This window comes from Cariama cristata, unplaced genomic scaffold (genome assembly GCF_000690535.1).
Source record: "Cariama cristata isolate BGI_N322 unplaced genomic scaffold, ASM69053v1 scaffold18335, whole genome shotgun sequence".
Taxonomy (NCBI): Eukaryota; Metazoa; Chordata; class Aves; order Cariamiformes; family Cariamidae; genus Cariama; species Cariama cristata.
The window spans coordinates 6,434-33,850 of record NW_009619395.1 but is presented as its reverse complement, the minus strand read 5'-3'; the positions used below and the strand labels follow the sequence as shown (position 1 = coordinate 33,850).

Below are 27,417 nucleotides of genomic sequence, written 5' to 3'. Positions count from 1 at the left end.
GCCGGCCCTGGTGGCCGGGCCCCAGAGGAAACTGCCCTGTTTTGTCACCCGTTCTTCTTAATAAAAGGCTTAAAAGATTGGAATCTGTCTCCCAGCGAAGCCTTGGAGTGTTGGCATTTGTGTCTCTGTTAGAACTATGTATTTTATACTAGTTTTCACAGTAACTCACCAGCATTAACCGAATGATATGTACATTAATCTTTCAGGTAGGAGATAAGGTGATAAATCCAAACAGAATCATAATTCTTGGTGTATATAAATCTTTCACTATATATTCCTATATAGAAAGGGACTCCTGTCATGCAAAGTCCTATTAAGTACATGATCAGTCGCAGGAAGCACACCTTAGGTTTTAAATAACACTTCACAGATGAGAAACAGAGGGAAGCTTGCGTGCATCCCTTGTGCGATGAACACAAGAGTTAAGGATCTGCCGGCAGAACAGACAGGATGAAAAATGGCAAGAATGAGCGGGTGGAGAGGAGGAGATGGGAGCAAAGCTGGGGAGTGGAAATGGCGACCGCAGTCCTGATAAAACCCTCTGGGCCAGGCTGGCCTCACCCAGCGTGTGTAACCTGCTTATTTCCAAAGGCCAAAAAGGACATTTCACAAAAGCAAAATCATCTAGACTCGTAAAAACCTGCTCTTTTTTCTTTGGAGTAGTAGAAGGATGTTCGTGGGGTTGCAAGAAATGAAGTATGAATGTTAGCTTCAGTTCTGCTATGTTCCTGGATGGTTTACAAATTTGCTGGCAAGAGAGAGGAGGAAGGAGTGCAATTGCTTTGAAGTCTTGTAGCGTCGTTCTGTACATAGTTGGTTATGGCAGGCTCCTGCTTTTACTTAATGTGATCAGCAAAATGAAAATTTATGCTACTTCTATCAAGATATATATTAAAAGCAGTATTTTTAATAGGAATGTTAAAAAGGGGTTAAATAATAATAGATTACACTGAGTAAATAATAAGTAATCAAAAGCTAAATCTAACTGCAGAAGGTATTAGATAAGTGGGTGACAAAATGGTCTACAAAACTCAATGTTGTGTGAAGATTAAGACACTCAGGGAGAAGTTTTATCTGTGTGAATAGAGGGAAGATCTGTAAATTAAATATTATGTTTGGTAAAAGGATCTTGGAACCATTGTGGATATCCTCTGAAAATATTTTCAGAGTTTACCAAAAGGTCAAGTAATATTTGAAATTATTAGATACAGTTGAGAACATAACAGAAAACATCACTATGTTAACAAGTAAATCTGTATATATCCACAGTGGACATTGTGTTGGTCACTTGATTTTCAAAAAAATAGTAATTTTTGGAAAAAATACAGAAAATGTCAGTTGAGTGATACAATGTAGGCTACAGTGTCTTTATGTGGAAACTGACTGAACTTACTAAGATTCTTCAGTTTGGAATCAAAATAGCTGAGCGGTTCTGAAACAGATTGATAAAATCATTCTGGTCTGAGTTTATGTGATTTGTGAGTTATTTTAAATATTCCCGAGCTTATGAAAGTACTCTTGGAGTCCATGCAAATGTTACAATGCATGTGAAGTTTAAGCATATGCGTATGGTTTTTTCCTCATTTGGGAAATAGAAATGCATAGTTGCACATTTCTGTAAGATAATTGTTTGATAGACTATAATACAGAAGAAGGGAAGAGGAATTATTTTCCTTATTTAGAAATAGTCCATCAAAATTAAAAGCTGTTTAACAATTGAACCTAACACGCACTTCTGTGTTGAGAGTTGTGCGAATAGGTAACATGGAGAAGAATTCTAAAGAAGGTCTCGGTTAATAAGAAGTTGGCCAGTCTGACAGAGTTCAGAAAAAATTCTGTTATTGCTAATAGAAATATCTTTTACTAACATGTTGTAAATGCTGCAAGTTATTGTTAGGGAATATTAATTAAAATAGGGCATGTAAAATCCAGATATTTTTAATTCCTTTGATCTCTCTAATCAAATACTATTAGTCAACCTAAATTGTAATTTTATTTACCTTATTTGATGTTGATTTATTTTATTTCTTTGAAACTCATAGGGCCAAGCTGTGAAAGTATCCTGTGGTCATCAGCCTGTGTTTTTGAGCTGGATGGAAATCAGGCATCGAGGTCACCAGGGTGAAAATATTGCAGAGATTAACAGACAGTTAGCAGAGCGACTTGGCATTACAGATGGAGAACAGGTTTGAAATGCAATCTGTTTTTCTTCTTTAAATAAAGACTATATTTCAAGATACCTGAAAAGGTAATAATTTACAAGTTAGCTAAGACCTTCTGGTTTCATATATTTAGACAGTTACTTCATTTATATCTGCTTATAAGAAAAGTTAACCATCATAAAGTGTCTCAAACATGAGAAGATTTACTCATTAAATCATTAACAGTTGCCAAAATAATGTTAGGATAGGCTTGTGGGTAGGTCTTTGCAAGGTTGGAGCCACTATCTACAGTGCCATTCATTTTAGGAAAATACACTTTTAAGCAATTAAACAATTTGGGACTTATCTCATGAGAATATTTTGCCTGGAGTTCCTGTTATTTTAAAGTCATTGTTCACTTAGTGCATATTTCTTCTCATTTGACTTATTTGGGGTTTAAATTTTCATCCCTTTCTTTCCTCCTTCATCATATGTCCCTATGTGTCCTCTCTCTTTGAATGTGTATTTAAATTGTCCTCTTACTCTTGGACACTACTAAATTTCTTGCAAACGATTCTTTCATTGGATAGAAGTTGAAGAGATGCCCAAGAGGCAGGCAGAGCTTTCTGACATGGGACTATTAAAATCTAAACATACAACTTTTTTTTTTTATATTAATAGGTAGAGATTTAAATGAACAAAACCAGAAAAGTGTTACTCTACATAATGTTACTGTGTAGTGTATTCATATCCGCCTATTCTCTCATATGGAAAATTTTATTCAGCATAATAGAAGACATCAAAGAATGTGGCTCAAAGCAGTGTATTAACTTTCCTTGTTTACCTACTATAGCATATTCTCTCTAGAAATGATGTATCTGTTTGCAGAACTTTACGATTTTTAGTTCAGCGGCAAGCTAACTACCCTTTTTAGTTCTAGCAATTAATAGCCTTCAACAGAAAAACAATTGACAAAGGAACCCTAAGAAAACCTCACCCAACTGATGCCTGAAAATAGTCGTCTGTACAATCGAATGAATACATGAATAGTTAGGTAGCTTTGCTATTATTTTGGATTCAGGAGTTGCATGTTTGCTGTGTTTCATAATAATATGCTCTTCTATTTACCATGTTGTGGAAAAGATATTCCTCTCCACTTTTGCTTCAAACTGAGGACCTAGAGGAATTTAAAATTGATTGTTACTTTTATAAAAGTTGACCTGAAATAAATCTCTCTCAGAGGACAGGTAACTAGTTTTATCTCAAGAAAAATTTAATGAAGTTTATTTAAAAATCTATGATATGATATTGTTTAAAAATTGTTACTTTCTGTCAAACGGAACCTTTGGTAAAAGTTGATTTTTGAAATATATGTTTAATGCTTTCTGAAAAGCCTAAGCCACCACAGCTTTTATCATTCCGCCTGAAACACACGACCTTAAAACTGGTTTTGGAACTTGTTCTGTGGAAGTAGGGCTGCTTCCTATGAAACCATTCGTAAAGGAGCTGGTTTTGCTTTTGTATTGTACTTTTTCTTCATTTTTTTCAGCTGTTTCTGCCTAATCTAAATTTTTGCACAACTCAATGAATTTTTCAGCATTCCGAAGTCCAGAACATTCAAAAATAAAAATTAAAAAATGCAAAGATGAATATGTGATCAATATGCATTAAAAATTAGTTGTTTGTTATCAGCCAATAAAGCTCCTGATGCTTTTCACATTCGCTTCTATTCATGGTTTGCTGAAGTCCCCAAGCATGTCCAATGCAATCCATTTCCAATCTGTTGAACATCTGTCTTCTGCTTACAAATTGCCTAGTGTTGTTAAGAAGATGTATGTTCAAAGTAGTGAAAATGTATAATGAAGGAGTTGTCAGTTTTCTAGTTGATTTAAAGATGGAGCTTTTACGTGTTTGAAAATAAGAAGTTAAATATTTTGAAATGGTGTTACTTTTGCCAGGTATTTCTTGAACCCTGTTCCCATGTCTCCTCCTGTCAGCAAGTAGAAGTGGAACCAGTCTCAGCAGATGATTGGGAAATTCTGGTAATAAAACCCTTTCCACTGTTCACGTGCTTTTCTAACAGATGACAGAGCTTCTGACGCAAGCAGTTATTTGCACAATGCCCCATTCTTTTCAGCCCCTAAGGAAACACTAAATGTGGTGGGGTTTAATTGTATTTTATATTTCAAATGGTGTATTAGAAAGAGACGTAGAGTTTTTATCTTCAAACAAATGTTAAAAATGTATGTTGTATTTAATTTATAATGATACCACATTTCCCCAGGAACTGCACGCTTCCTCTCTTGAAAAACATCTTCTTGACCAGATTCGAATAGTATTTCCAAAAGCTATCTTTCCTGTGTGGGTTGAACAGCACACTCACATTTACATCAAAATCGGTAAGCAACGGTGAAGGCTCTTGTGGCACCTTGAGTAAGCTATTTTGCAAGAGTAGATGCATTCATTGCCCTGCTTTGTTCGTACTCAGGTACACTTATGCCAGCAGCCCCCTATGGGAGATTAGAACCATGCACGGAGCTTCTGATACGTCCCAAAACACGTGAACTTGAGGAAAATATCACCAGCACACCTTCCACAGAAAGTGACATCTTGCTCAAAAGCTTTGTGAAAAATAACATGGCGCAAGAAGAAACAGTAAAGGATCCTTTTGCCAAACAACCTTACTTAAAGCCAGGAGTCCTTGAACAGAGTAAGGCTGATGTAAACATGACATTTGGCTCAAACGTTCTCCCAAATATATGGAATTTCATAGGGAGCATTTTCTCTCATACATCTGAGCAGAAACAAAAGACTTTGTGTGATAAAGATGAAGTGAGCACCTTCAAAGACAAGCTGCTGAACTTAATTCACATGGATTCCATTTTTAGAGTATGTCAGTCCCAGCCTCCCAGCGTACAGAATGCATCTGCCACTCATGCGTTTCTGACGTGCAATGCTATTCATGTTTTTCCGTGGAATTTAGAATTTATTGATTTGGATCCGAGTCCTGTAGTATCTTATGGGAAAATTAATGAGCTGCTTTCCCCAAGACAGCGTCATCAAGAAGCAAAGCAAAATCTGCCATTTGAAAAGCAAAAGCATTTGACTAGTATGCAAGACAAAAATCATTCTAATTCTAATAGCAGTCAAGCATCCAGCGAGGGATCTGTTGTTCAAATCGTTTGGAACGGATTTGAAGACCTAAAGAGTGTCATAGAGTATGGCCACAGTGGGGAAGCCCTACATGTTGGAAGAGTTTGGGTCAGTTTGAGCACACTACTATCTTTTGGGCTTTTTATTCAATAATATTTTCTAATGGATAATTGTGGAACTGGCTAGTTAACATGCAGTTTTGGGATATAGACTTTGTGTTAAGCTCTCAAGTAGAGTGTACTAGAATCAACTAGTATTTACTAGAGTTGTGCTTTGCTAAGCTGTCTCAGTCTGGACTACATTACTTACCATCATCCTCCAAGATGTACAGTGTACTCTGGGTTTCTGCACCCTTAGCATTTTTTCACCAGATGGGGAAAATTCTGCAGTATTTCTGGAGGGAATGTATGCTTTCTTCAAAATCTGTTGGTAGCCACTGTATTCATGAGAATGTGAAAGTATCTACTTACATACATTGAGTACTGCATGATGAGATTCTTTTCATCAGTTAGCACTTTGAAATGTGCTTTGGATTCTAGGTGGCATCAAACTGTAAAGTAATGGAATCATGTATCCTAGCGCTACATGATGTTTGCGAGTCTTTTTATATATCCTTTAAAATACATCTTAAAAAAATGTAAAGTAACTACCTTTTATATAATTTAAACTATTTTAGTTTTCAGATACTATTTTGCAAGGTGGCACAAGTCTCAGTGTGCAGGCACTGAAATTTCAGCTTGTTCTGATAGAACTTGCAGCCTGCATATGTCCTTTTGTTCCTGGAAGCACATGTGGGATCAACAAAAATAGATAAAATGCACTCCAAATCACCGTTTGACAGTTTTGACATAATATACGTCTCACCATTTACGTATTTTTTTTGTTGAGAATGAGAGCAAGAGCCTGTAGTGGTCTTTACCACTAAATCTTTGGAGAGACATAACAATTTTCCAAATGCCAGCAAACATAAAGTTTTTCATACTTAATTATCATTTATGAGATGTTTTCAATTTGGATATACATTTAAAATAACAACAAATATTTGAAAAGTAGTTTCCTTTTTAAAAGGGCAAACTGACTATTACAGTCTAGGGAGACTGGATTTTCTCTCTCTCTGCTGCAGATGTCCTTAGTTCTTATCTGTATAATGGCCTATTTATATTTACCTGCCCGTGTAAAATTAATTTTAATCAGCAAGTGAAAGTAGAGTTGTTATTTTTGTCCTATACTAAAAGCATTCTTATAACATTCTAAGAATTCCTCCCAATTCTTTTTCAACCTTTTGGTTTTTATTAGAAGAAGTTAGTAGATGGTCAGCTATAGTAAGCACTTTCACAAATAGGATAAAAGGCAATTAGAAGTATGCATGAAAGAGCAAGATTTGGATACCACCATCAATTTTATGGTTTCCTTCTTCATTCTCTTGCAGATTACAACCAATAAACAGATCAATGATCAAATGTAGAGGTTCTATTAGTGATGAAGAAACTGATGTTGTATTATATATGCAATGTTGTAACTGGTTTACTTTCTGATATTTCCTTTTTCTTTGCTTTTATTTTAAATATTTTAGATTCCAGATGGTCTGAGAAAAAAACTACGTATTGAAATACATTCAACAGTCCGAATTAAGTCAGTTGAATCTATTCCTAAAATTCCTGTATCTCTCACACTACAACCCAAGCAGAACTTAGTGAGTTGATGTTCTTGGTCACGTATTTGGTCATGTATTCAAAAACTTATAATGTTGCTCTGATCAAGTTGGAGTTTTTCTAATGTTTATTTGTTTTCATTTGTTAGATGACAGTTTGGAAGTTGTCTGTCATGTATGCCGTAATTACAAAGGAATTTCTTTTTTGAATAATTCCTTGCTTTTTCTTTTTACTATATAAGTTTAAAGTAAGAAGATGCTATGATCTACTTAAACAAGGCTTATCTAGTAATACTATTTTGTATTTTGATCAATGATGCTGTAAACATCAAGCCATTAAATTTTGTTTTGCACTTGGTAAATATTTCAAATAGTTTGACATGCTATCTGTAACAATTTTCTATTTAAAGGAACTGGTGGAGGTCACCGAAGGTGGAGGAAATAGAACTGAATTTTGACTCCTAGTTTCCTGAAGCTATTAGAGGAAGGCTATATAGTACCTTTTGAATCATAAGGTCTTCCGTTATTCTCAAATTGTGAAAATTTCTGATCTCTTTATTATTAAAAAGGATGTTGACATGAAGGAGAAATGGCATTAGCAGGGAAAAGATATGTTTTTCTGTTTAATTAGGTCTCAAACATAAACAATTGCTGTCAAAATAACAAGAATAATCAATAATAATTTTGCATCAGACACTCATCTGCAGTACATTAATACTAGTTCAAACCTAGCAAATTTTAATTGTATACATTTAAGCCTATAAAAAACAAACACAAAAAAGAAAAAGAATCATAAAGAGGAAATTTGTATTTTAAGTCTTCTGAGAGAATACATGCTTATACTCTTCAAACATTGCAGTGCCCAGTGGGATTTCCTAAGAAAGACAATTGCAGTAAAATTATTATAATTATTTATGTGCTGTTAAGTTTTTTACTTCCTTTTGATACTTCCTCTTAATTTTTCTTTTCCTCATGCTAAAGATTTAATTTTCCAGAGTTATATCGTTGAATCCCTCTGTTTTCCTGTAAGCAAGACATATCCAGTCTTCTGAGTGAGCATCTGTGACTGTAAGAACATCCTTAGGACCACTTCTCACAGTCTGTCAGATGTAGCTCTGGGATGACGTATTTCTTCATAATGTACTGTATGCTTATTTCTGTGTGACACTGGCCTGATTATTTCCCATGTTAGCTGTCCCTCAAAACTAAATACAGCACTTCCCATCATAGCAGGGCTTATGCAGGTTTGTTCTTTATCCCAGATATTCTAATTTAGTTTCTTACCTACAGAGGAATGGTTGAATTGCACTTTTTTTTTTATATTGGAGTTAAAAGAAATATTCTGGCAGTAATCTGCTAAAATTGTAAAAAGTAGGTATGTGTGCTTTTATATGTTTTAAATACAAATTTCTCCCTTTCCTTTCTAATTCAGTTGAAATTTTTTTAGTTCTTGGGAAAAAAACAGACAAATGCAGAAAGAAATATGACAGTAACTTTCATTTTCCTGTCTGAACGCTGCTTCCATGATCTTGGTTGATTCCCACTTTTTTAGACAGTAATTATGCTTCTCTGATTAGGAACTCAGCCAAGAGATATGTGATCTAGACTCAATTTCTTTTCCTGTTCCATTTATCTAGGTGATCTGGGGTAAGTCATTTGGTCTCTTTGCCTGCCTGTTGAAGTTTGTTGTTGGTGCCCCAACCTGGATGAGCCTAGGGTCCTTTGTGTAGGAAGCAGGTTATACAGGGAAGAGAGGGGTGTACTGAGCACCCAAAATAAGTCACAGGTGAATATTGGTGCATACCTTGGGTCTCTTTCAAACCCAGGAACTGAGTAGTGCTCTTGGATCTGGCCATACAGAGAAGTAAACAAGAATAAAAGCTTTTCCTTGCCCTCACATCAGTGTTCCAAAGATAAAATCTTTAGAAGTGGTGGAAGATTCAACTGTTGCCATAGCAAGGGCTGGACAGGTGCTTTCCATAGAGCAGTTGATAGAAATGGTGTTTGTTGGCAAAATACTCTTTTCTAAATAAATAAAACTCTCATATCTTCTTCCATCTCTCTGCTCCCATAAGAGAAACAAATGCCTCATGCATAGGAAGAAAACAGCTTTACAAACACCTTGTTTTGTTTGATTTCCCTGTTTCTTTTTTCCAATTTAGCATAAAGATATACATGAAGATGATGTTAAATCTGCTTTTAGTTCTTGGCTGCAGGATTCCACTACTGTTCATCACCCATGGATAATGACAAGCACAGACTGTATACATCTGTCTGTTAAAGAAGGTGAGGATAATACTGTCCTGTGCTGTAGGTGTCTTAACTATCCATTATGGCATTTACTTCAGCAATATGCCATTTAATCTCTGTGTACACCCTTTGACCTAACAGATATCTCTCTACACTGAAACTTAACTGCTTTAATAATGATTAACTTCTTTTATTCTTTCATTTGGGATTATATGGTAGTAATTCAAAATACACTAATCTGTTTCATCTTGTGAGGAATAGAAACTGAATTTATTTGGAGTTTTAATAATTGTTCCTTGGATTTTTACAGGAATGGAGGAGTTTGTCCTTAGTGTAGTGCATCCTGCGCACGTTGAAGAAAACAAATCTGAGAATATTTTTATGCTGAGTCCCAGTTTGCTGCAAAAGACTAATATACAAGTAAATATCACATAGTATCAGGTATCAAGTAATTTAAATTGTTATATTTGGTTAAAAATATATTATTTTTTATATATAACATATTTTGGTTTCTCTTTTTAAATAAATAATGTCAGTCTGTTCATTAAATTATATCTGCATTCTTCATATGTTATTTTATAGCTTGAGGCATTGGTGAGATTCCAGTGCCACACTTATCACTGATTTTTATAGTCTATATCAAACTTTCAGCAAAATCAATTAGAGCAGAGGAAGATCAGTACTGTCCAAGTTTGAATATACTATACTTATACTTAGTTGTTCTTTCCCTTAATACCTAAACCACTGTAAAAATCACAGTGTACCTGGCAGGAACAGTAGCTTGTTCTGACAAAGATGAGACATTCTCCGTTGAAACCTATGAAGCTTACACTGCCTTCTCTTTTATATAGTTTCTGTGCCTTCTGTTTCTTTCTCAGGAGAATAAATATTTCTATTTAATACTAGGATTACTGTTTCCATTAATAATTCTTGTTGAACTAGTGCACATGACTCCAGGGTTATGGTTATAGGAGTGGGATAATGTTTTTGTTTTATTTTTAAACTGATACAGTTAGATTTTAGTGGAGAATTAATGTGTCCTCTTTTGGCTGTTTAGCATTTTTCTGCAAAATTTAGGATTCCTATTAAAAAAAGTAAAATAAGAGCTTTATTTCTACTAGTAGTAGAGAAGTACGAGAAGGTTTCTACAAATTGTGCTAGTGACTGGTACTAAGATGAAAGGGCAAAGTGCATTTCTTCATAGCAGTGTCAGCATCTCCTACCAGCCCGTTTTTATCTGTGAACCTCTCTGTTAGCCCTCATTGCCTGCCCAGCTTTCCATACTAGCTCCTCGGTGAACTAGACTGCAAAATTTATGTGGGTGAAAACAGCCAGTTTTCTCAGGTTACTTTTCACCCAGGTCAGACTCGTGATCTGATTCAATATCCTGCCTTGCAAGTGCTCATGCCAGCACAACAGGGGAGAGCACAGGAGAATGAACAAATAGTGACAGGAAAGAGATGATAGGCTGCATAGTCTGCTATAAACAGCACTTGGCCTAATGTCTAATCATGAGTTGTTACATCACTGTAATACCAGATTGTATTTTGGAAATAGTTGTATCTATGCCATTTTACCAATGCATCTTTCTTTCTAGCACAATAAGCTTCAGCAAAGCGTACATGCAACATTTTCTTTATGCAATTCCAAAAATGGCTAGGCACTTCTATGCCCTTCTTCTGTAGTTATATTTAATGTAAAGTACTAACTCTTTCCTTTGTTGTAGGTTCTTTTACATCCTCTAACTAGAAAAGCTGATGGTGACAGCCAGCCACCAGACAAGAACCTTCCTTACCACAAACTAAATGATTTAGGGTGAGACATTTTCATAGTAGAAAACATGGGAGAGAATGGGAATGAGAATTAAAACCAAAGAATATTGGTGGAAATGCAGATTTTTTAAAAAACTAAGCCAGATCTAAAAAAAACTCTGCATCTTTTAGCTTGTGTCAGGTTCAGACCTTATCCCAGTATATGTAGATGGTTAATTTTGTCCTCTGAATAGTCTTACTGCAGAGAATAGAAGACTTCATGTAACTGAAGGTACTGGTGTACTGAAAAGTTCACCATGTCTGACAGTAGGATGGGAGGTCTCAGAACTGCTTAAGTTTCAGAAGAAATATGGGTAGTTCCGTGGCTCTTGGTGTGCTTCTAAGTAGTATGAAACAGACCTCTACATAGCTGTAAGGGATACGAGGGTTGTTGTAGCTGGGGTTTCCAAATGAAGCAAAACTTATGGTATGTTGCAATCTGTCTGTCAATCCTCTTCCCACAATAACTTAAACCTGTTTACTTGTTTAACTACATGTAATAGTATGGGTCTCAAAGCAACTTAGTTCCTACAAGTTTTGTCAGACTTGTCAGCTGAGAAGAGAAATGCAGAGTCCTGTGTCCACTGGTAAAATGTTCAATGTAAGCTCAACAGCTACTTGGCTAACCTGCTAGGTGGCCAGTAGCAGAGGTGTGGCAGAACTAGCCATAGGACATGCTGACTCTTTCCCAGCAAATAAGTAAGTAATACCTAAAGCTGTGGTCATTAGTATAAGGGAAGATGGTGGTACTATGTAGCAAACTTGAAGCAGGGATGAGACAGAGAGGTCATGAGAGACTTGGGGTATTGTGGTAGTATGCTATCATCAGCGTTGAAGAGGGAGTGGGAATTGGTATGAGGGTAGCGTGATAGGTAGGGATGGGATGTGGTAGGGTAGAGATGTTAGAAACCAGGATTCATTTGTCATTCCGTTTCTCATGGAACAACACGTTTTGTTTAAATTTGAAATACAAAACTGATAACCTTGCTGTTTGGGGACCTGAAATCAGCGCTATTGTGTGGAAAGTCACAAAGATTTAGAACTGGTGAAGGATAAGAATGTCTTCAAATGAACTATGTGTTGCTTTATTTCTGAAAAGACTGAGAAGTTTTTTGACCCAGGCATGCCCTGTGTTTTACCAATTTGTTACATTCCTTAGTATGTTGTTACTCAGACACTCAAATAGATGAAGCCCCAAAAGAAGGTTAGCTCTTATCTTCTGAGACCTACCTCATGCTAGGATGGTGTACAATGACTACATAACCTTTCCATTGTGAGGGTGTTCTGCAGTGTCTGTTTGTGTCCTCTGTGTCACCACTGCAGAATAAAGGTGCTGGCTCTTCAGATTCACTTGTCTTTAGTTTTTTCTTGAAGAGGTCAAGGAAGTATGTCACAGTGTGTCAGCACTGAAAGTTCACCATACTGCAAGCTGCTGCTATTTACACCATGTGTACTGTTGCTACCCTAGGCCATTTAATGTTTTATTTCTGTGCAGAGGAGTGGACAAATTAGGAACATCTTCATTTGAACACATAAGCCACAGTCTTCTGGGGCGTCCTTTGTCTCAAAAGCTGGCTGCTGTTGCTGTGGGACTGCGAAGTGGAGGGCTGCTTCTCACAGGAGGAAAGGTACACACCTCACTACTTGCTACTTGCAAACCCTGCCAGATTGTTTTCCATAGTACAAAACTCTTTTCATTAGTTTTCTTTGATACCATGCGAATTCCAAAGAATTAAACAAGCTGAAAAAGAGCAGTTAACAGGTTAATTCAGTAAAACATTATATTGTATATATGTATACATATTATATGTGCACTTCATCAATATGTATTCATATTTCATATATATGTTTTATATATATATATATAATGAAAGTATTAAAGATTGCTACCAATGCAATTTCAGTTTGTTCCCTTAGGGGATTATTTAACACTTCTTGTCTCTGAAATATTTGAAGGAAAATGAGAACATAGTATTTTCTCCTGTGTTCTAACATAAAATGTCAGTAGAGTTGATACTCTTATTTTCCTGTTGTCTCTTATTGTGATCCATTTAATGCCATATTCCACTGATACTAACAGATGTCTTAACACTGAACTCAGTGGCATCAGAACACTATCTGTAGTGGATGTATCCACTCTGAATTTGTTTATACTTGTTTCACTCTAGGGCTTTGGTTTGTACCATAATGACAGAATACATATATGCTTTTGGTGAGGAATAAAACCAGTGTGCATACAGCTTTCCCAGCTTGCTAGCTGGTGTATACTGTGACAAAAACTCCACAGAAACAGAAGGAACTAGTTCTGTCAATTTATATTAATTCACATTTATTTTTGTAGGGAAGTGGAAAGTCAACATTAGCAAAGGCCATCTGCAGAGAAGCATTCGATAGACTGGATGCTCATGTGGAAGTAATTGATTGTAAAGTTTTAAGAGGTATGATAATTTTTTTTAAATCTCAGATGTTTGCTGTATGATGAAGCACAATTATGAAGTTACTGTATTTAGTCTGAATAATTTTTCTAGTATTACTGCTGCTTTTGCAAGGGTATTTGATGCCCTGCAATGAGCATCTTTAACAGTCTGGTGAAAATACAGGTGCCATAAGCTTATTTCACACTTTACCAGTTTCTGTCCCATGTACCAGCACCAAATTCAAACCACGCTTGCCATGCTTCTTTCTAATTGATACAAAATAGGAAGAAGTTGCAAGTTGAACTGTGTGGTTTTTCGGCTGTGCTAGCTGGAACAAATACTACGTTAACAAATCATAAGTGTTAAAGGATACCTGTATTACTTATTGAAAGGATGACACAGGCACAAAGGAAGGATCAAACAATCAGCTGAAACCTGATTTATGACTGCATATTTACTAACCTAGTGTATGTTGGCAATAGTCATCTATCACTAATGATTATAGATGATGATGAGGTGAATCCTTAGGTTTTGTGAGTTCAAAATAAGTATTTTGCATCAAAGATGGAAGAGGACAAAAAGGGCTTTTTTTTACTCTTTCATCTACTGGCTTTCTTAAACAGTCTTGGTGTTACAGAGACAGAGAATACCCAACTGTTTTCTTACAAAACCCTTATATTGCATGTCTAGACTTTTTTTGCTTAAGTCCCTACTAAGCTCCTTGCTCCAGAGAAAAAAGGAAAGCTTGATAAAGAACTAGGTCATTTGCTCTGAAAAATTCTTCCAATTGGAGGACTCTTCAGTAGCTAATTTAAAGTGCTGCTGCTACTGCTCTACTTTTAACTGTCTAGAAATTAGCCCTGTAGGCTTCTAGTTAGTGAAAAATTATTAATCTCATCTTGGTGCAGGTGGATCCTTCTAGTACTTTCGATAGATGTGGACTCTTTTCTATACTGGCTGTTGACTTGGGTTTTATCCTGGTACCTGGATTTATAGGACTAAAGTTAAGCTACATGAATCAAAACATTGTACTATGATGTGAGCAAGATGTAGTCAGTATGATGATTTTTTTTCCTGATACGTTTTGTCATTAAAATTGTATTTCTGTTTTAGGAAAAAGATTAGTAAACATAAGGAAAAATGTGGAAGAAGCTTTTTTAGAGGCAGCATGGAGACAACCATCCATTCTTTTGATGGATGATCTTGATCACATTGTTGGAGTACCTTCTACACCAGAGCATGAGAACAGCCCTGAAACCCTTCAGAGCAATAGACTTGCTTATGGTAATACTGTGCTACCTGTGTCTAGATAAAAATATAATGCAACTTAGAATTTCTTGCACCTGAATTGTACTGTCCTACCTGGACAATTCTGTCTCTATCATTGCCTCTGGACCATGTGGTATTCCATGGCAAGGATTCACAAATTATGGGATGCAGACCATTTGTCGACCACTAGCTGAATCAAAATAGTCCACTCTGGAGCTTGGAGTAGTCATTGCCAATGGTACTTACACCGCTGCTGCGGATGGTAATGCCTGTTGTCAGTACCACTGCCGGTGGGAGAGGCTTCTCAGTTCCTTTTTATATTGTTCATGCACTCAAGTACGTTGCAATTGCTTTCAAATTACAGATGAATCTTTAACTGGTAATTACTGATAAAATCAATATTGTAATTGACATATCATTAAAATTGATCCTGTTTTCCATAATTATTATTTATAATTACAGATATATATAAATTTGATACTTATTGCTGTTTAGAACCAACTTCTTTTAGCTGAATACTAACTTCATTATACATCCCACTTGGTATACTTTGTAGAACTTCTATTTTACTTTACAATGTAACAATCCACATATTTTAAAAATAAGGTTATCAATTGTAGTTTGACATCCTTTGTACGGTTCCTTTTTACTCCCTAAAATAAGTTGCAGTAGTAAGTTGCAGAATAAAATTAAATTTAAATGATCAAGATTAGTATCTTTATTTTTTCAGCTGTATTCAACTCTGCTCATGTAAAATTAAAGCCATAGCAAAAAATGTCTTCCATTTCTTAGCTCACTTTGAGGGAGTTAGCATAATTTTTTATTAAATTACTTCTGAAGTTCAGAAAATCTTGCTATCATTTCTTTTTTAAAAATGTGCACTTAAGTGACTTGCAGAATTGTTTGTGTTTCTTATTACTTTATTTACAGGTATAATCCATACAACAGAGGTTTAGAGTTTTAAAGATTATTCCTTGAAGATCTACCTTGCATCCATAATTTCTTTGACTTTCATATATTATTTTTTCCTAGATTGCTTATTTTCTAGGCTTAGCATCTATTTTTATTCTTATAACTTTCCCTTTTTTGTTTGCATGGAGGGAATAATATTTCTAGAAAAGTGATCATAGCACAGAAAAAAAATCCATGTTTAATATCCTATGGTAGACATCGTCTGTGATGTTACAAATTTAGCTTTTAAAGAGCACTTCTGATGGCATTTTATTAATGGAATGTACTGTCCTAAAGAAAATAAGTATACATTTTTTGTTTCTTTTAATTAAAAAAAAACCCCTCTAAACATGGGATAAAACAAATATATAAGGTGTTAAATTTTGTGTGCCCTAATGCTGCTCTCCAGTACAATAGAAATGTCTGTTATGAAATGCATAATCTTTTGTTATTTTGCAATTCATGGAGCAATGTCTTCTGTGTTTAGTTTTGAAAGATCTGATAAAAGAAGTTATTTCCATGGGGAGTTTGATTGCATTAATTGCCACAAGTCAGTCTGAACATTCCCTACATCCTTCCCTGGTTTCAGCTCAAGGAACTCACATATTTCAGTGCTTCAAATGTATCCGATCTCCAGATCAGGTAAATTCAGGTAAAATGGTTAGAATGTTGTTTGCCTATCCTGCAGCCTCAAATACTGTATTGGAACAGCTGTAAAAATAGTAGGTTACACCCAAAGATGAGAAAAAATGTGAAAATCGTAGAAGTTCTTTCATGATACTTAAATACCTCTGAACTTACATCTGTCATTATAAAGTTTTAAAAAAATAAAAGTAATCTAGTAACCAGTTGGCCCCACTCTCCTTACCTTCAGTGGCGAGAGAAGGGTGTATTTAGAGGACATTTAAGTTCAACCTAAAACAAATCAGGTTGTCTAACATAGGTGAGATATGCATATCTCCTTGTTACCTGTAAGGGGATTCTAGAGGAGCAGCTTTGATGTAAGTCACTACAGTTAGATAAACAAGATTAAACTTAAATGTATTTTTTCACTGCTCAGAGGAATAAGTATGTCCCTAGAACATATATTTTAAAAATGTTATTAAAAGTAAATGTTAATTTTATGGAAAGTTTTTTGGGTTGTTTTTCTATATCAATTATATCCCTGTACTATTGAATATAGACCATTTTGAAAAGTAAAAAAGATAGAGGGAAGAATAAACAGTATTACTTCCTTGCAGGAGAAAGCAGACACTTTGTACCAGTGCATGCCTTAATGACGTGACACAGACATAGCAAGTCATTTGTATTTAACACAAGTTGTTCCTGCCTACTTATCTTCTCTCACAGACTAGCAATTAAAAGTCACTGAGGAGGGGATTCTGCATTAGGTACAGTGTACCTTTCTCCCACTTCCTGCAAGTCTGCTTTTATCACTTTTAATACTAAGACATGAGTAAGGATGAGACAGTTCTGGAAAAGTCAGGATCTCTAAAGATACCAAATTATCTGATGTATTTTTATCTAATGCAATCTATTTAATCTCAAATATATTCTACTCATATTGGCAAAATGAAAGATGTTGTTTTTCCTGTGAAACAGAAAAAAATGGGTGTAAAACAGTAGAATCTAGGGGGTGGAGGATTATTTCATTATTATTGCTGGATTAAAGATAGCTATGGTGAGGTAAACATTTAAAGTTAGAAAACTGGTAAATTTATTAAAATTCACCTGAAGAGCTAACTTTTGTTTGTATTCATGCCAGCTCAAATTTTGTTATTTGAAGGTTTTGTGACATGTAAATATTTAAGGAAATTCTAGTAATTCGTATGTATTTACTTCTTGAATTTCTGAAATCCATATAAATAATAAACTCAGTATACTACTTGCTGCACAATTCTATTTTTCAGAAGCAAAGGTGTGAAATGCTGTATTCCATAATAAAAAATAAACTGAATTCTGATATAAAGAAGTTCTCTGATCTTGACCTCCAATGTATTGCCAAGGAAACGGAAGGTTTTGTTGCTAGAGATTTTACTATGCTGGTTGATCGTGCCATTCATGCTTGTGTTTCCAACCAGAATGCATTTCAAAATGGCGGTATGTTGACAACAAAATCTCTTATTTCATAGTCTTACTTCTGTTATCCAGAGGCTGTGGAGTAATACAGGAATAAAAAGCCAGTTTTTATGTTTTGTGTTTAAAATGTATTTAATTGTTACCTGTTGTGAGGAATTTGTTACTGGTAGGCTGTGTGGGGTTTTTTTGGTTCAGGATTTTTTTTTTTTTTTTAAGCAGAATTGAATCTATCAACTATGGATTTTCAGAAGGCTCTAAAAGATTTTACTCCGTTAGCTCTGAGAAATGTTAACCTTCATAAACCTAAAGACATTGGCTGGAACAGGATTGGTGGCTTAAAAGATGTGAAGCAAATACTCATGGATACCATCATGTTACCCGCAAAGGTACCCAGTTCTTTTAAATTAGTTACTTGAATTTTGTACATAATGTTAGTGGGGAAATAATGATTTTTAAGGTGTGACATGGTATTTGACAGAAAGATGACAGGTATGATTTTAAGCTGCTTTTGTAGCTTCCCAGTCTTCAACTGTCTTCAGCTACTGGAAAACTCTTTCTCCTTCCCCTTCTCTCTTCCAAAAACAAAAGGCAATGACTTGTTCTTTTCTACAGATCACATGTTGCTCTAGAATATTGCAGTATTGCTAACATCATCTTTGCTACACTCTCTGTTGCAGGGTTTGTGATTAGGCTCTGTAAAGATAACATTTCCAGCTGTCTTCTCCAGTGCTTTTGCTAGAGTAGTCGTCTCTTCTGGATGAATGCCAATCCATCAATTCTCCCTTATTTTACTTTGGCCTTTCTGCCTTGCTTAAAACTTCCAACTGAGATGAGCCATCCATTTCAGCCTTCAGAGAAATGACTGAACAATTTTCTGTATAATGGACAGAATCTTTTACTGTATACTTAGATAATTTGATCATATCAGTCAGTGATTAAAATAGGGATTTAGAAATACCAATATGGTCATTATAAAGCTCTAGTACATCCCTCTTCATTCTTTTGGTAGAAAATGCCACTTGTTTGCATTTGAAATACCTATGAAGCCGAGAAACCCACTTCAGCCCCAAGTAAACTAACAACAGTCCACATGAGCTCTTGTGATAATAATCTGGGGAAAAGAAATTAGACACATTCTCTTTAGACAAAAGTCAACACTAGTCAGTGATGTTAAGGTACACTGCAGAATAATGTCATCTTTTAGAATAAGTCTTGTTGAAACTCTTCTCCAGTATCCAGAATTATTTGCAAACCTGCCCATAAGACAGAGATCAGGAGTCTTGCTGTATGGAGCACCTGGAACAGGAAAAACACTGTTAGCAGGAGTCGTTGCTCGAGAGAGTGGGATGAATTTCATCAGCATCAAGGTAGCAAAATTTTGAAGATTAATTGGTTAATTTTATTAACTGAATGAAATAGCTTAACATAATACCTGTGAGTATGTGCTTGTGAGGGCAGAATACCAAAGTAAGAAACTCATATTTAAAATTTGGTGTGTCTCTGGGTATTGCACCATCTGATTTCTGAAATGTCAGAGTTTTATTACTGAGATTTTTTTGTATAATTACCCATTAGGCAGAATTATAAAATTTAATTAGATGTTCTTAGTTTCTCATTTTTAATAAAAAGATCCTGGATTTTGGTACCACTGAACAGTGAAGTTGAGCAATGCATTTTAAGCATATTTTCAAAATACGATGTAAGCCATTGCCTTATGATACTGTAACACATGTTCTGTTATAGTAGAAAAATGGAAATTATTACTTTAAAATAAGTTGGAATGTTTAAAAGATTATTTTGGCTTATCTAGACCCCTCGGCATTTCTGTAAATAATAACCAGAGATGCCACTCTCTTGGTTACAAGAAAATTCCCTCTAGTATATAAAATCTATTCTGATGTTGAATTACATATTAAAACTAAGGAACATACCATGAATGTTCTTTTCTGATTTTTTTTTTCAGGGACCAGAACTGCTAAGCAAATACATTGGAGCAAGTGAGCAAGCAGTTCGAGATATCTTTAACAGGTTGGCTTTGTAAAAATTTGTGATGTTATCAATGAATTCTATTGGTTGAAGCTCCAAGAAATAATTTTGTTGTCTTAAGAAAGACATGGTGTCATATCACAAAAGCATCGGAAATAATTAGTTTTGCCAAACCAGATCTTGTGAGGTTCAATTTGACCATCGTTATTTAAGAACTGAGCATTTCAGCTCAGATCAGGAGTGCACTTTTGAAGCTGAACTCCCAGTTCTCTCCATTTACAGTGCATTGGTTCACATCACAGAACTGTCTTAGAAAATCCATGCTGAATTCCTTTCAGATGATTCCGGGAGACAGTCAAGTGTGCTCCAACTAGTAATGAACACTCAGTCTATAGGATCATACTAGACTTGGTATTGAGGTCCTCAGTGCCAGTTGTTTTGTTTTTACAAAACTGCACTTGCTGGCCCTCAGTGCTCACTAATGTAAACATATCCTACATAGCCTTTGCTTCTCATATAGTTTACAGTGTAGGCAGTCTCTGTGTTAGATGGACATAAGCCAAGACCTCATCTGCAATGGTTGGATTTTAGAGCTTTCATGTATATTAACATGACAGTTGAGTACTTCAGAAATTATAAAGTGAGTGCAAGGTACGTCATAAAAATGAGCAGTGATTCCATTGCAATCCAATTCTTCAGAACCTCTTAATTTCTACAGAAAACAGATTTTTTGTTCTCTCATTAAAGATAACTGTTCTCTGAAGCAAAAAGCAATTACCTTTAATATGTCTAAGCAGTTTTAGCTGTGACCCAAACTTAAACAGAATTTAAGTATTGCTTTTTTTTTTTTTTTTTTGCCTTTTAGAGCTCAGGCAGCTAAGCCTTGTATTATTTTCTTCGATGAGTTTGATTCTATTGCCCCTCGCCGAGGTCATGACAACACAGGAGTTACTGACCGAGTGGTTAACCAATTGTTGACTCAGTTAGATGGTGTGGAAGGCTTACAAGGTAATAATTCATCTGTGTGCTTCTTTTTATGCAAAAGTTTAGCAGATATTAATAATATTTTTCTGCACTTTCCTAAGGGGTTTATGTGCTGGCTGCTACTAGCCGCCCAGATTTGATTGACCCTGCTTTGTTAAGGCCAGGTCGACTGGATAAGTGCCTGTACTGTCCACCTCCTGATCAGGTGAGGAAACAAAACATTTTATGTGAGAGGCAAGGATAAAAATCAAAGTAATAGGCTTTATTCTCCTTTTCTTTATATTTAGTGGCATTTTGAACCTGGACAAAGTGGACTTGATTGCCCAGCTCCAGTTATACAACAGTATAAATTCACTGATTTTAGTGTCAATGTGTTTGCATAAAACTGGGGAAAGACAAGGCTGCTTACCACTGTCTTCAGGATTAAATCATGTTCCTATATTCCTAAAAAATATAGCTGATATTTAAAAAGAAAAAAAAAAAAACAACACTAGTCTGCAAAAAGAAATTGGATACAGGGTAGTGTTTGTCATGTTCTGTGTCTTTCTCTGAATTATGAGTCCAGTGGATCTGCCTTTTGCTTGAAGTGATGAACCATAGCCATTCCCAACCCAACTCTTGAATTATCTGAAATTTTCAGAGCAGTTTTATTCCAAATTCCGTTGATCCCACTCTTCTTTACCCACATTTAATTTGGAACATCCAAGCTCTTTTTAAGTCAGATGTGTCACTAGTTGGGAAAGGAATGATTCTGTTGATTTTTGTGGGGTTTGGTTCAGGCCTTTGAGGCTGTACAATGTGTGTCTGATTCCCCATTTTCAGATTCGTTGGCACATTTAACAAATACCACAAAATTTCATTCTGAAACATTCTGAAACATATGAAGAAGATAATCCTGTGCCTTAAGAACACAGATATACCCTCTTTTCCTTTTGTGTGTTTTTTTTTTTTGTAAACTTCTGATTTGGAATATGATCATTCAGGTAAACAGAATTTTTTCACTTTTGTCATACTTCTCTTTGCAAAAGGACATCTGATTAGCAGAGTTCACCTTCATATGTTTATATATTTCATATACAAAAATCCCAGATTTTAACTGGATATTTACAGAAATATATTTCTCTGTATCCTGCATTACGTACAGTTCCTCTTAGATTCTTCAAGAAAATGTAACAAAATGTACAGTATGTCCTATATGTACTATTATTAGGGTAGTATCTTCTTTAAAAAAGATCCTTCCTCCCTCAGATAGGAAGTTGGTTAAGATGAGGCCAAAGCTCTATCTAGCAATCAGGACAAGGAAAATAACACGTTGCTTTACTGACTTTTTTTTTTTTTCTCCCTTTTTATAGAATTCACGCTATGAAATCTTAAAAGCTCTCAGTCATTCCCTATCCTTGGCAAATGATGTGGACTTTCAGGATTTGGCAGCAAAAACAGAATGGTTCACAGGGGCTGACCTAAAAGCTTTATTGTACAATGCCCAATTAGAGGCAATCCATACTAATTTAGGTTCAGGTTTAACACAGGTAAGTAAAACTGATACAAAAGAAGTCTCTCCTCTTTTTATTTTGATGTTGATATATTTGAAAGGGTTAATTTTTTTCCATTTTTTGAAGCATAATTATGTTGAATAAGATTCAATTTTCCTGTATTTGTATACAGAAGATTAAAGTCTTAATACGTTTGCAGAAAAATGCGAGAATAATGTAACAAATTAGTTTAAATACTTCTTAAACACAAGGGTTTTTTTCATTTTATGATAGGTGTTTAATGTTAAATAGATTTATGTAAGCCAAATCTCTTTATCATTGTTATGAGGAATGACTGACAGATCAATAGGAGAGATCCCACTCAGAGTTTCTTAGGGGCAGCTAGCAAATTCCATTTTGAGGTGGCAGATTTTGGATGGTGAAGGAAGCAAGAAATTGGTGAAGTTTGTGGAGTTGTTCCAACAGACTGAGTTTGATCTGGGGTCAGGAGAGAAGCGGCGAGAGGATGTTGATCTCTAAAGTGGCCTGCTCTGGCTCATCTTCCAGACACCAGCTAATGCTTGCACTTCCAAGTACAGAATCCCACTCATGGTTTATACCCCTTATGTGACTGACAGATCCTTTCCTCTTTTAGCCTCTATTCAGCCACCTCTCCTCACTTTTTAATATCTGTCTTCTGGTTCTAGCTGGAAAGGGGCAGGCATGGCTTCCACTACTTGGAGGCTGGTCAAAGGGAATGGTTGGGTCAGGTGTGCAAAAGCAAGGAGACCTCTTGGGTTCTTGTTGCCCCAGCTCTTACCAAGGGAAGGAGCTCTGAGGATGCAACTCTTAGTATTGGGAGGGATCTCCAGCATATCTTCCCTAACAACCTCTTCACTTGTAGCATCAGTAAGTAAGCAGTTGTCAGGATACCTGATGATTATCCATCATTAGAGGAGGCCATTGTCTAAAGCAATGGTCATTGGAGTGGTGTGCACCCACCCCAGGGGGTGCACAACACAATCCATTGAGGTGCAGGAATAAAATACTCGAACTTCAATAGTACATGTTTATAAATTACAAATAAATAAATATGCTTATATTTGGTGCAGTGTGCTCAGAAATTTTTTACTGACGGGATATACAAACAAAAAGGTTTGCAGACACCAGTCTAAAGCAACAACTGTGATTTCCACATCAGCACTTAAAATGTGTTGACTGTGACTAAAGATGAGTACAGCAGTTGGGCACTATAAGAGTTAGATGTACCACAATCTCCTAAAGCACTTTACACAAGATACTAAATTGCCTGGAGGGAACGGTTGAGACAGAAGTGATACAGTTCTACAACAGAAAATGTACATAAAGTTCCCAACACTTGCTGTTATTGAGTGAGTGAGACAGTTCAAAGCAAACAAATAAAACCTTAAGATTATCTCATCAGATTATTTTTCTAGCGTGAAGACAGAAAGTTCTGCTTAAAGGCATTGGATTTTCTTAGCAAAATACTTGGAAATGTATTCCCAGAGAAAGACAGATTATTAGAATCAAATGTAAATCAATACTTTCATTTGCACTGTATATTAAATTTTTTTATGTATTTCAGATTGCAGTTAGTTATGGGTTAACACTTCTAATCTTCTGTTCTTTGTCACAGGATTTTGGTTCTAGTTCTGATAGTGACTTCAGTCTCTCTTCCATGGTTTTCCTAAACCACAGCAGTGGCTCAGATGATTCGGCGATAGATGGAGAAACAGGGCTAGAGCAATCTCTTATTTCTTTAGACATGTCTGACTTGCTTCCTGAAGATCCAAGGTCCAACATGTATCGTCTTTATTTTGGAAGCTCTTATGAATCAGAGCTGGGAAATGGAACTCCTTCAGAACTGGTAAATTACTCTCTTAAAATTTTTAATTTCCGAAATATTATCAGTTGTGAAGCAGAAAAACTGAACTAGGCAAATGGTATGGTTTTATAACTACAATTATGTCTGCTTTGTCCTTCAAACTGTCTTCAGTCTGTACCTTGTGGTCCACGGTGGGGAAGAAGATGGAAGGATGTCATCTGACATACAATGCAATAGGGACTTCTCTGCAACTTTGCAGGACTTTAAAATCAAAATCTCAAAATATTGCTTAATACCTTATAATCAAGTAAAGTCCATTCATACTAGATCTTACTGTCTGGTCTAATGGCTTCTTGCCTTCCAAAGTTTAAAGCTAAAACAGTTTTCAACTTTTTGGTGTTTTTTTGATATTTTTTTTTTTTTGAACTTAATTGTATTACTAAACAATGACCATCCAGCTTTCAAGAATTAAGTCATAATCTTAAGAATCAACGAACATTTTTTCAGTTTCCAGTAGAGTGTGCATTAGTGGAATAATCTGACCATGGAATTGTGTAAACAACAGAAGTAAACCTTAGCTTCCGTTGTTGCTCTTAAGAAGCAGAATTCCTGTTGCTGTAGTATCACGTTGCACAGAAAGCAGCACATTCTCTGGCTAGCTGGCAGATAGGGATGTGCTGGTTGGCTAGCCAGCACCTGGATAGTGATCAGCTGCCAGCTCGTCTCGCTTGGCTGTCAGGTAAGCAAAACAGAATATGCTGCCTCTGAGCTCCTTGTGGTGAACAGGTGACTTCAGAGTTTGCATGCGATCCATGGGACATTCATTTTCAAGATCTGTTGTAGAACTGTTATTACAAGTAGTTATCAAAGTTGTTAGACTCTTGGTTTTCAAAACTGTCTTGCATTGATTCTTAAAGACAAAAATAACTTACCTTGACACTGGAGAACGAATGACTGACTGCTAAAGTGCTTTTGTATGTTTCATCTTCCATTATAGATGATAGTGTTCAATTAATGTATCTTTAGAGAGCAGTTTTCCTCTGACTGTGAAAGTTCTTCATCAAGGCTACAAGGACTTTGATGTCTTGAAGTTATTGAACTTGAAAGTTGCATATTTTATCAAGTGCAGGGAGAATTTGGAGGTGATCAATATTTAAATTATGAGACATTCCAAAGCTAACTACATAAACTTGCCCAGATTTCAGAACCACTGATTTTCATATGTAAATAAAACAATGGACTTAGTAGACCTTTATTCTTTTTGAGATAGGCCATAGCAAAAATATTTAGATTTTTTCCAAACATAAAACACTCCATTTTGAAATTTGTGCTTTTCCCCAAACACCTTGGCAAATTAACCTGAATCTTTCTGTTCAAAAGGTTATGTATGTGATGTAAGAGAAAATACTCTTTTTGCCAGTGGGGGCAAGCTTATACCAAATTGTAGGCTAAATCTTAATGGTGGAGTTGCTCTTTTGGATCCATAGTGAGCTAATGTATTTCTCCTTGTGGTCAATTTAGAGCTCTTTGTGTTTGTCTGGACCAAACTCTGTAACTCACGATTTTACCAGCATGACTCAGAAAGATGCAGCATCATCACAACCTTCAATGCTTAGAACAGCTTCTCAAGAAGACTCCCTGGAAAACAACCAAGAGCAGCAAATAGAGCATCTGAGGACAGAAATCAATGCTATCAAAGCCAATTACAGGAGCAAGAATGGAGTACGGCAGTTTTTTCAATTATTTAGTCTTAACATGTTTCTGTTGTTTTCCCACACTTCTTGGTATTTCAATAAATAATTTCTGCAATAATATTAAAGATAATGTAACAAAAATAGCAAAGATAAATTACACCTAGTTTGAGGAAAATAAGCCAGATGTTAACATCCGTATAACTAAGTCATTATTTCTGTGTTGCTAATGTAGATCAGAGGGGGTAGTTGTGACTGTATTTATAATTCAGTTGTCTGTACATTAATGACGAGGTTCCAGAGTTACTGATATTCATGGCACTAAGTTTCTGTGGTAATTTTTCATTGTCTGTTCATGGCTCTGTTTTCAAGGAGGACAGCACCCTTAATCAGTCAGTGCTTGCCAAGAACACTTTAATTATTACCCAGTCCCATATAATGACTGCGCTTGAGAGTATAAGACCATCCATTAGCCAAGATGACTGGAAGAATTTTACTGAACTGTAAGTATTAAATTTTTTAGTAATCATGAATTCAGTGGAGATTTGGTCTTTTCACATTCCTTATTCATCAGAAACACAATAGTTATTTAATGTGGGGAACGGCAGGGGAGTTGAATACCTTCTGACAGCAATTTTTTTCACAAATATTAAATTACATGCACTGTCATAATTTATTGTTTTTATTAATGTAGGACCTAGAAATTCTAATCACAGACCAGAAAACCATTGTATTATGTTAAGAGCTATATCAGTGCAAAGAGGCACCAGTTCTCGAAGACTTAGAGCTAGATCCTTCCTGCCTCCACTGAGTAGTAGCCCCTCGTATTTTCAAATTGCTGGGTTTTGACTCTCCATAGTGGTCTTTGTAGCTGCCCTGTTTGGGAAAAGGCAGTCTGCAGAAGTATAAACGTACTGAAAAAGAAAATGTGTCTCCTTAGATTTGGAAATGACTGGAGTGAAAAAGCTGGAAACTGGCATCAGGATGTTCTGTGAACTCATCAGGGGGTTCTTCTGACATGAAGATTCTTAAGGAGTTGTCTTCCTCAGCTGATACATAGATAAGCAGGTCTTACAGCTGGGGAAAGAGAGAAGGAAGGGACAGGAAAGGAGGAGAATGAGACATGCTTCCCAGCAGTCTATACCACCCTGTCCACTTCTGTTCCTTGTCCCACCTTCCCTGCTGCTGCCCTCAAAAAAATAAAAATAATGAAAAAAAAAGGAAGCAGGGCAGAGAGCTCTCTGAGTTAGGTTTGTGGATGAAAACTCCCTCCAGGTCCCCAGGTCTGAGGAGATATGCACTCTTTTTTTCCATAAAAATATACTTAAACATCTGTGGTTCTGTGTTGCATTACTGTGCACCTGAAGAGGCATATACAAACAAAGGCATTTCATAAGAATTTGCTAATATCTTTTTCTGTTTCCAGGTATGATAATTTTCAGAATCCCAAGAAGAGGAAAGGACAAGTTGGCTCAATATTCAGACCAGGACAAAAAATTACTTTAGCATAGTAACTTGAATTTGCTTGTAATTGCTAAACTGTAACTGGAAATGACAAATGTGATTAAATCAGATTATTTATATTCATATGGATTTATTAATACAGCAGTTATGAAGATAAGTTTCTTTTAAAGTTACACGCTGTAAAGTTATGTCACATTTTATTTTGAAGAAAATTGTCTTCCTTCAGATTGATATTAAATTTTTCAGAGAACA

The 27,417-nt window shown here is 35.7% G+C and overlaps 1 protein-coding gene across 1 annotated transcript; it reads left to right on the top strand.

The window, feature by feature from the left end:
- The first annotated feature begins 2,044 nt into the window (after positions 1 to 2,044).
- On the top strand, positions 2,045 to 27,417 carry PEX1 (peroxisomal biogenesis factor 1). The gene is made up of 23 exons (XM_009701254.1): positions 2,045 to 2,186; positions 4,100 to 4,183; positions 4,426 to 4,540; positions 4,630 to 5,402; positions 6,868 to 6,987; positions 9,108 to 9,231; positions 9,506 to 9,615; positions 10,922 to 11,010; positions 12,502 to 12,634; positions 13,348 to 13,444; positions 14,537 to 14,707; positions 16,131 to 16,285; positions 17,554 to 17,743; positions 17,942 to 18,108; positions 18,955 to 19,089; positions 19,686 to 19,750; positions 20,574 to 20,716; positions 20,794 to 20,897; positions 22,045 to 22,221; positions 23,822 to 24,052; positions 25,532 to 25,732; positions 26,074 to 26,204; positions 27,128 to 27,417. The coding sequence occupies exons 1-23, from the start codon at positions 2,094 to 2,096 to the stop codon at positions 27,210 to 27,212; spliced, it is 3,693 nt and encodes a 1,230-aa protein (XP_009699556.1). The 5' UTR covers positions 2,045 to 2,093; the 3' UTR covers positions 27,213 to 27,417.

Bases quoted from the DNA above. Each gene is read 5' to 3' on its own strand.
- PEX1 (XM_009701254.1), top strand. From the start codon at position 2,094: ATGGAAATCAGGCATCGAGGTCACCAGGGTGAAAATATTGCAGAGATT. The intron at 4,541-4,629 runs GTAAGCAACGGT...GTTCGTACTCAG, and splicing joins TCACATTTACATCAAAATCG to GTACACTTATGCCAGCAGCC. The intron at 25,733-26,073 runs GTACGGCAGTTT...TCTGTTTTCAAG, and splicing joins ATTACAGGAGCAAGAATGGA to GAGGACAGCACCCTTAATCA.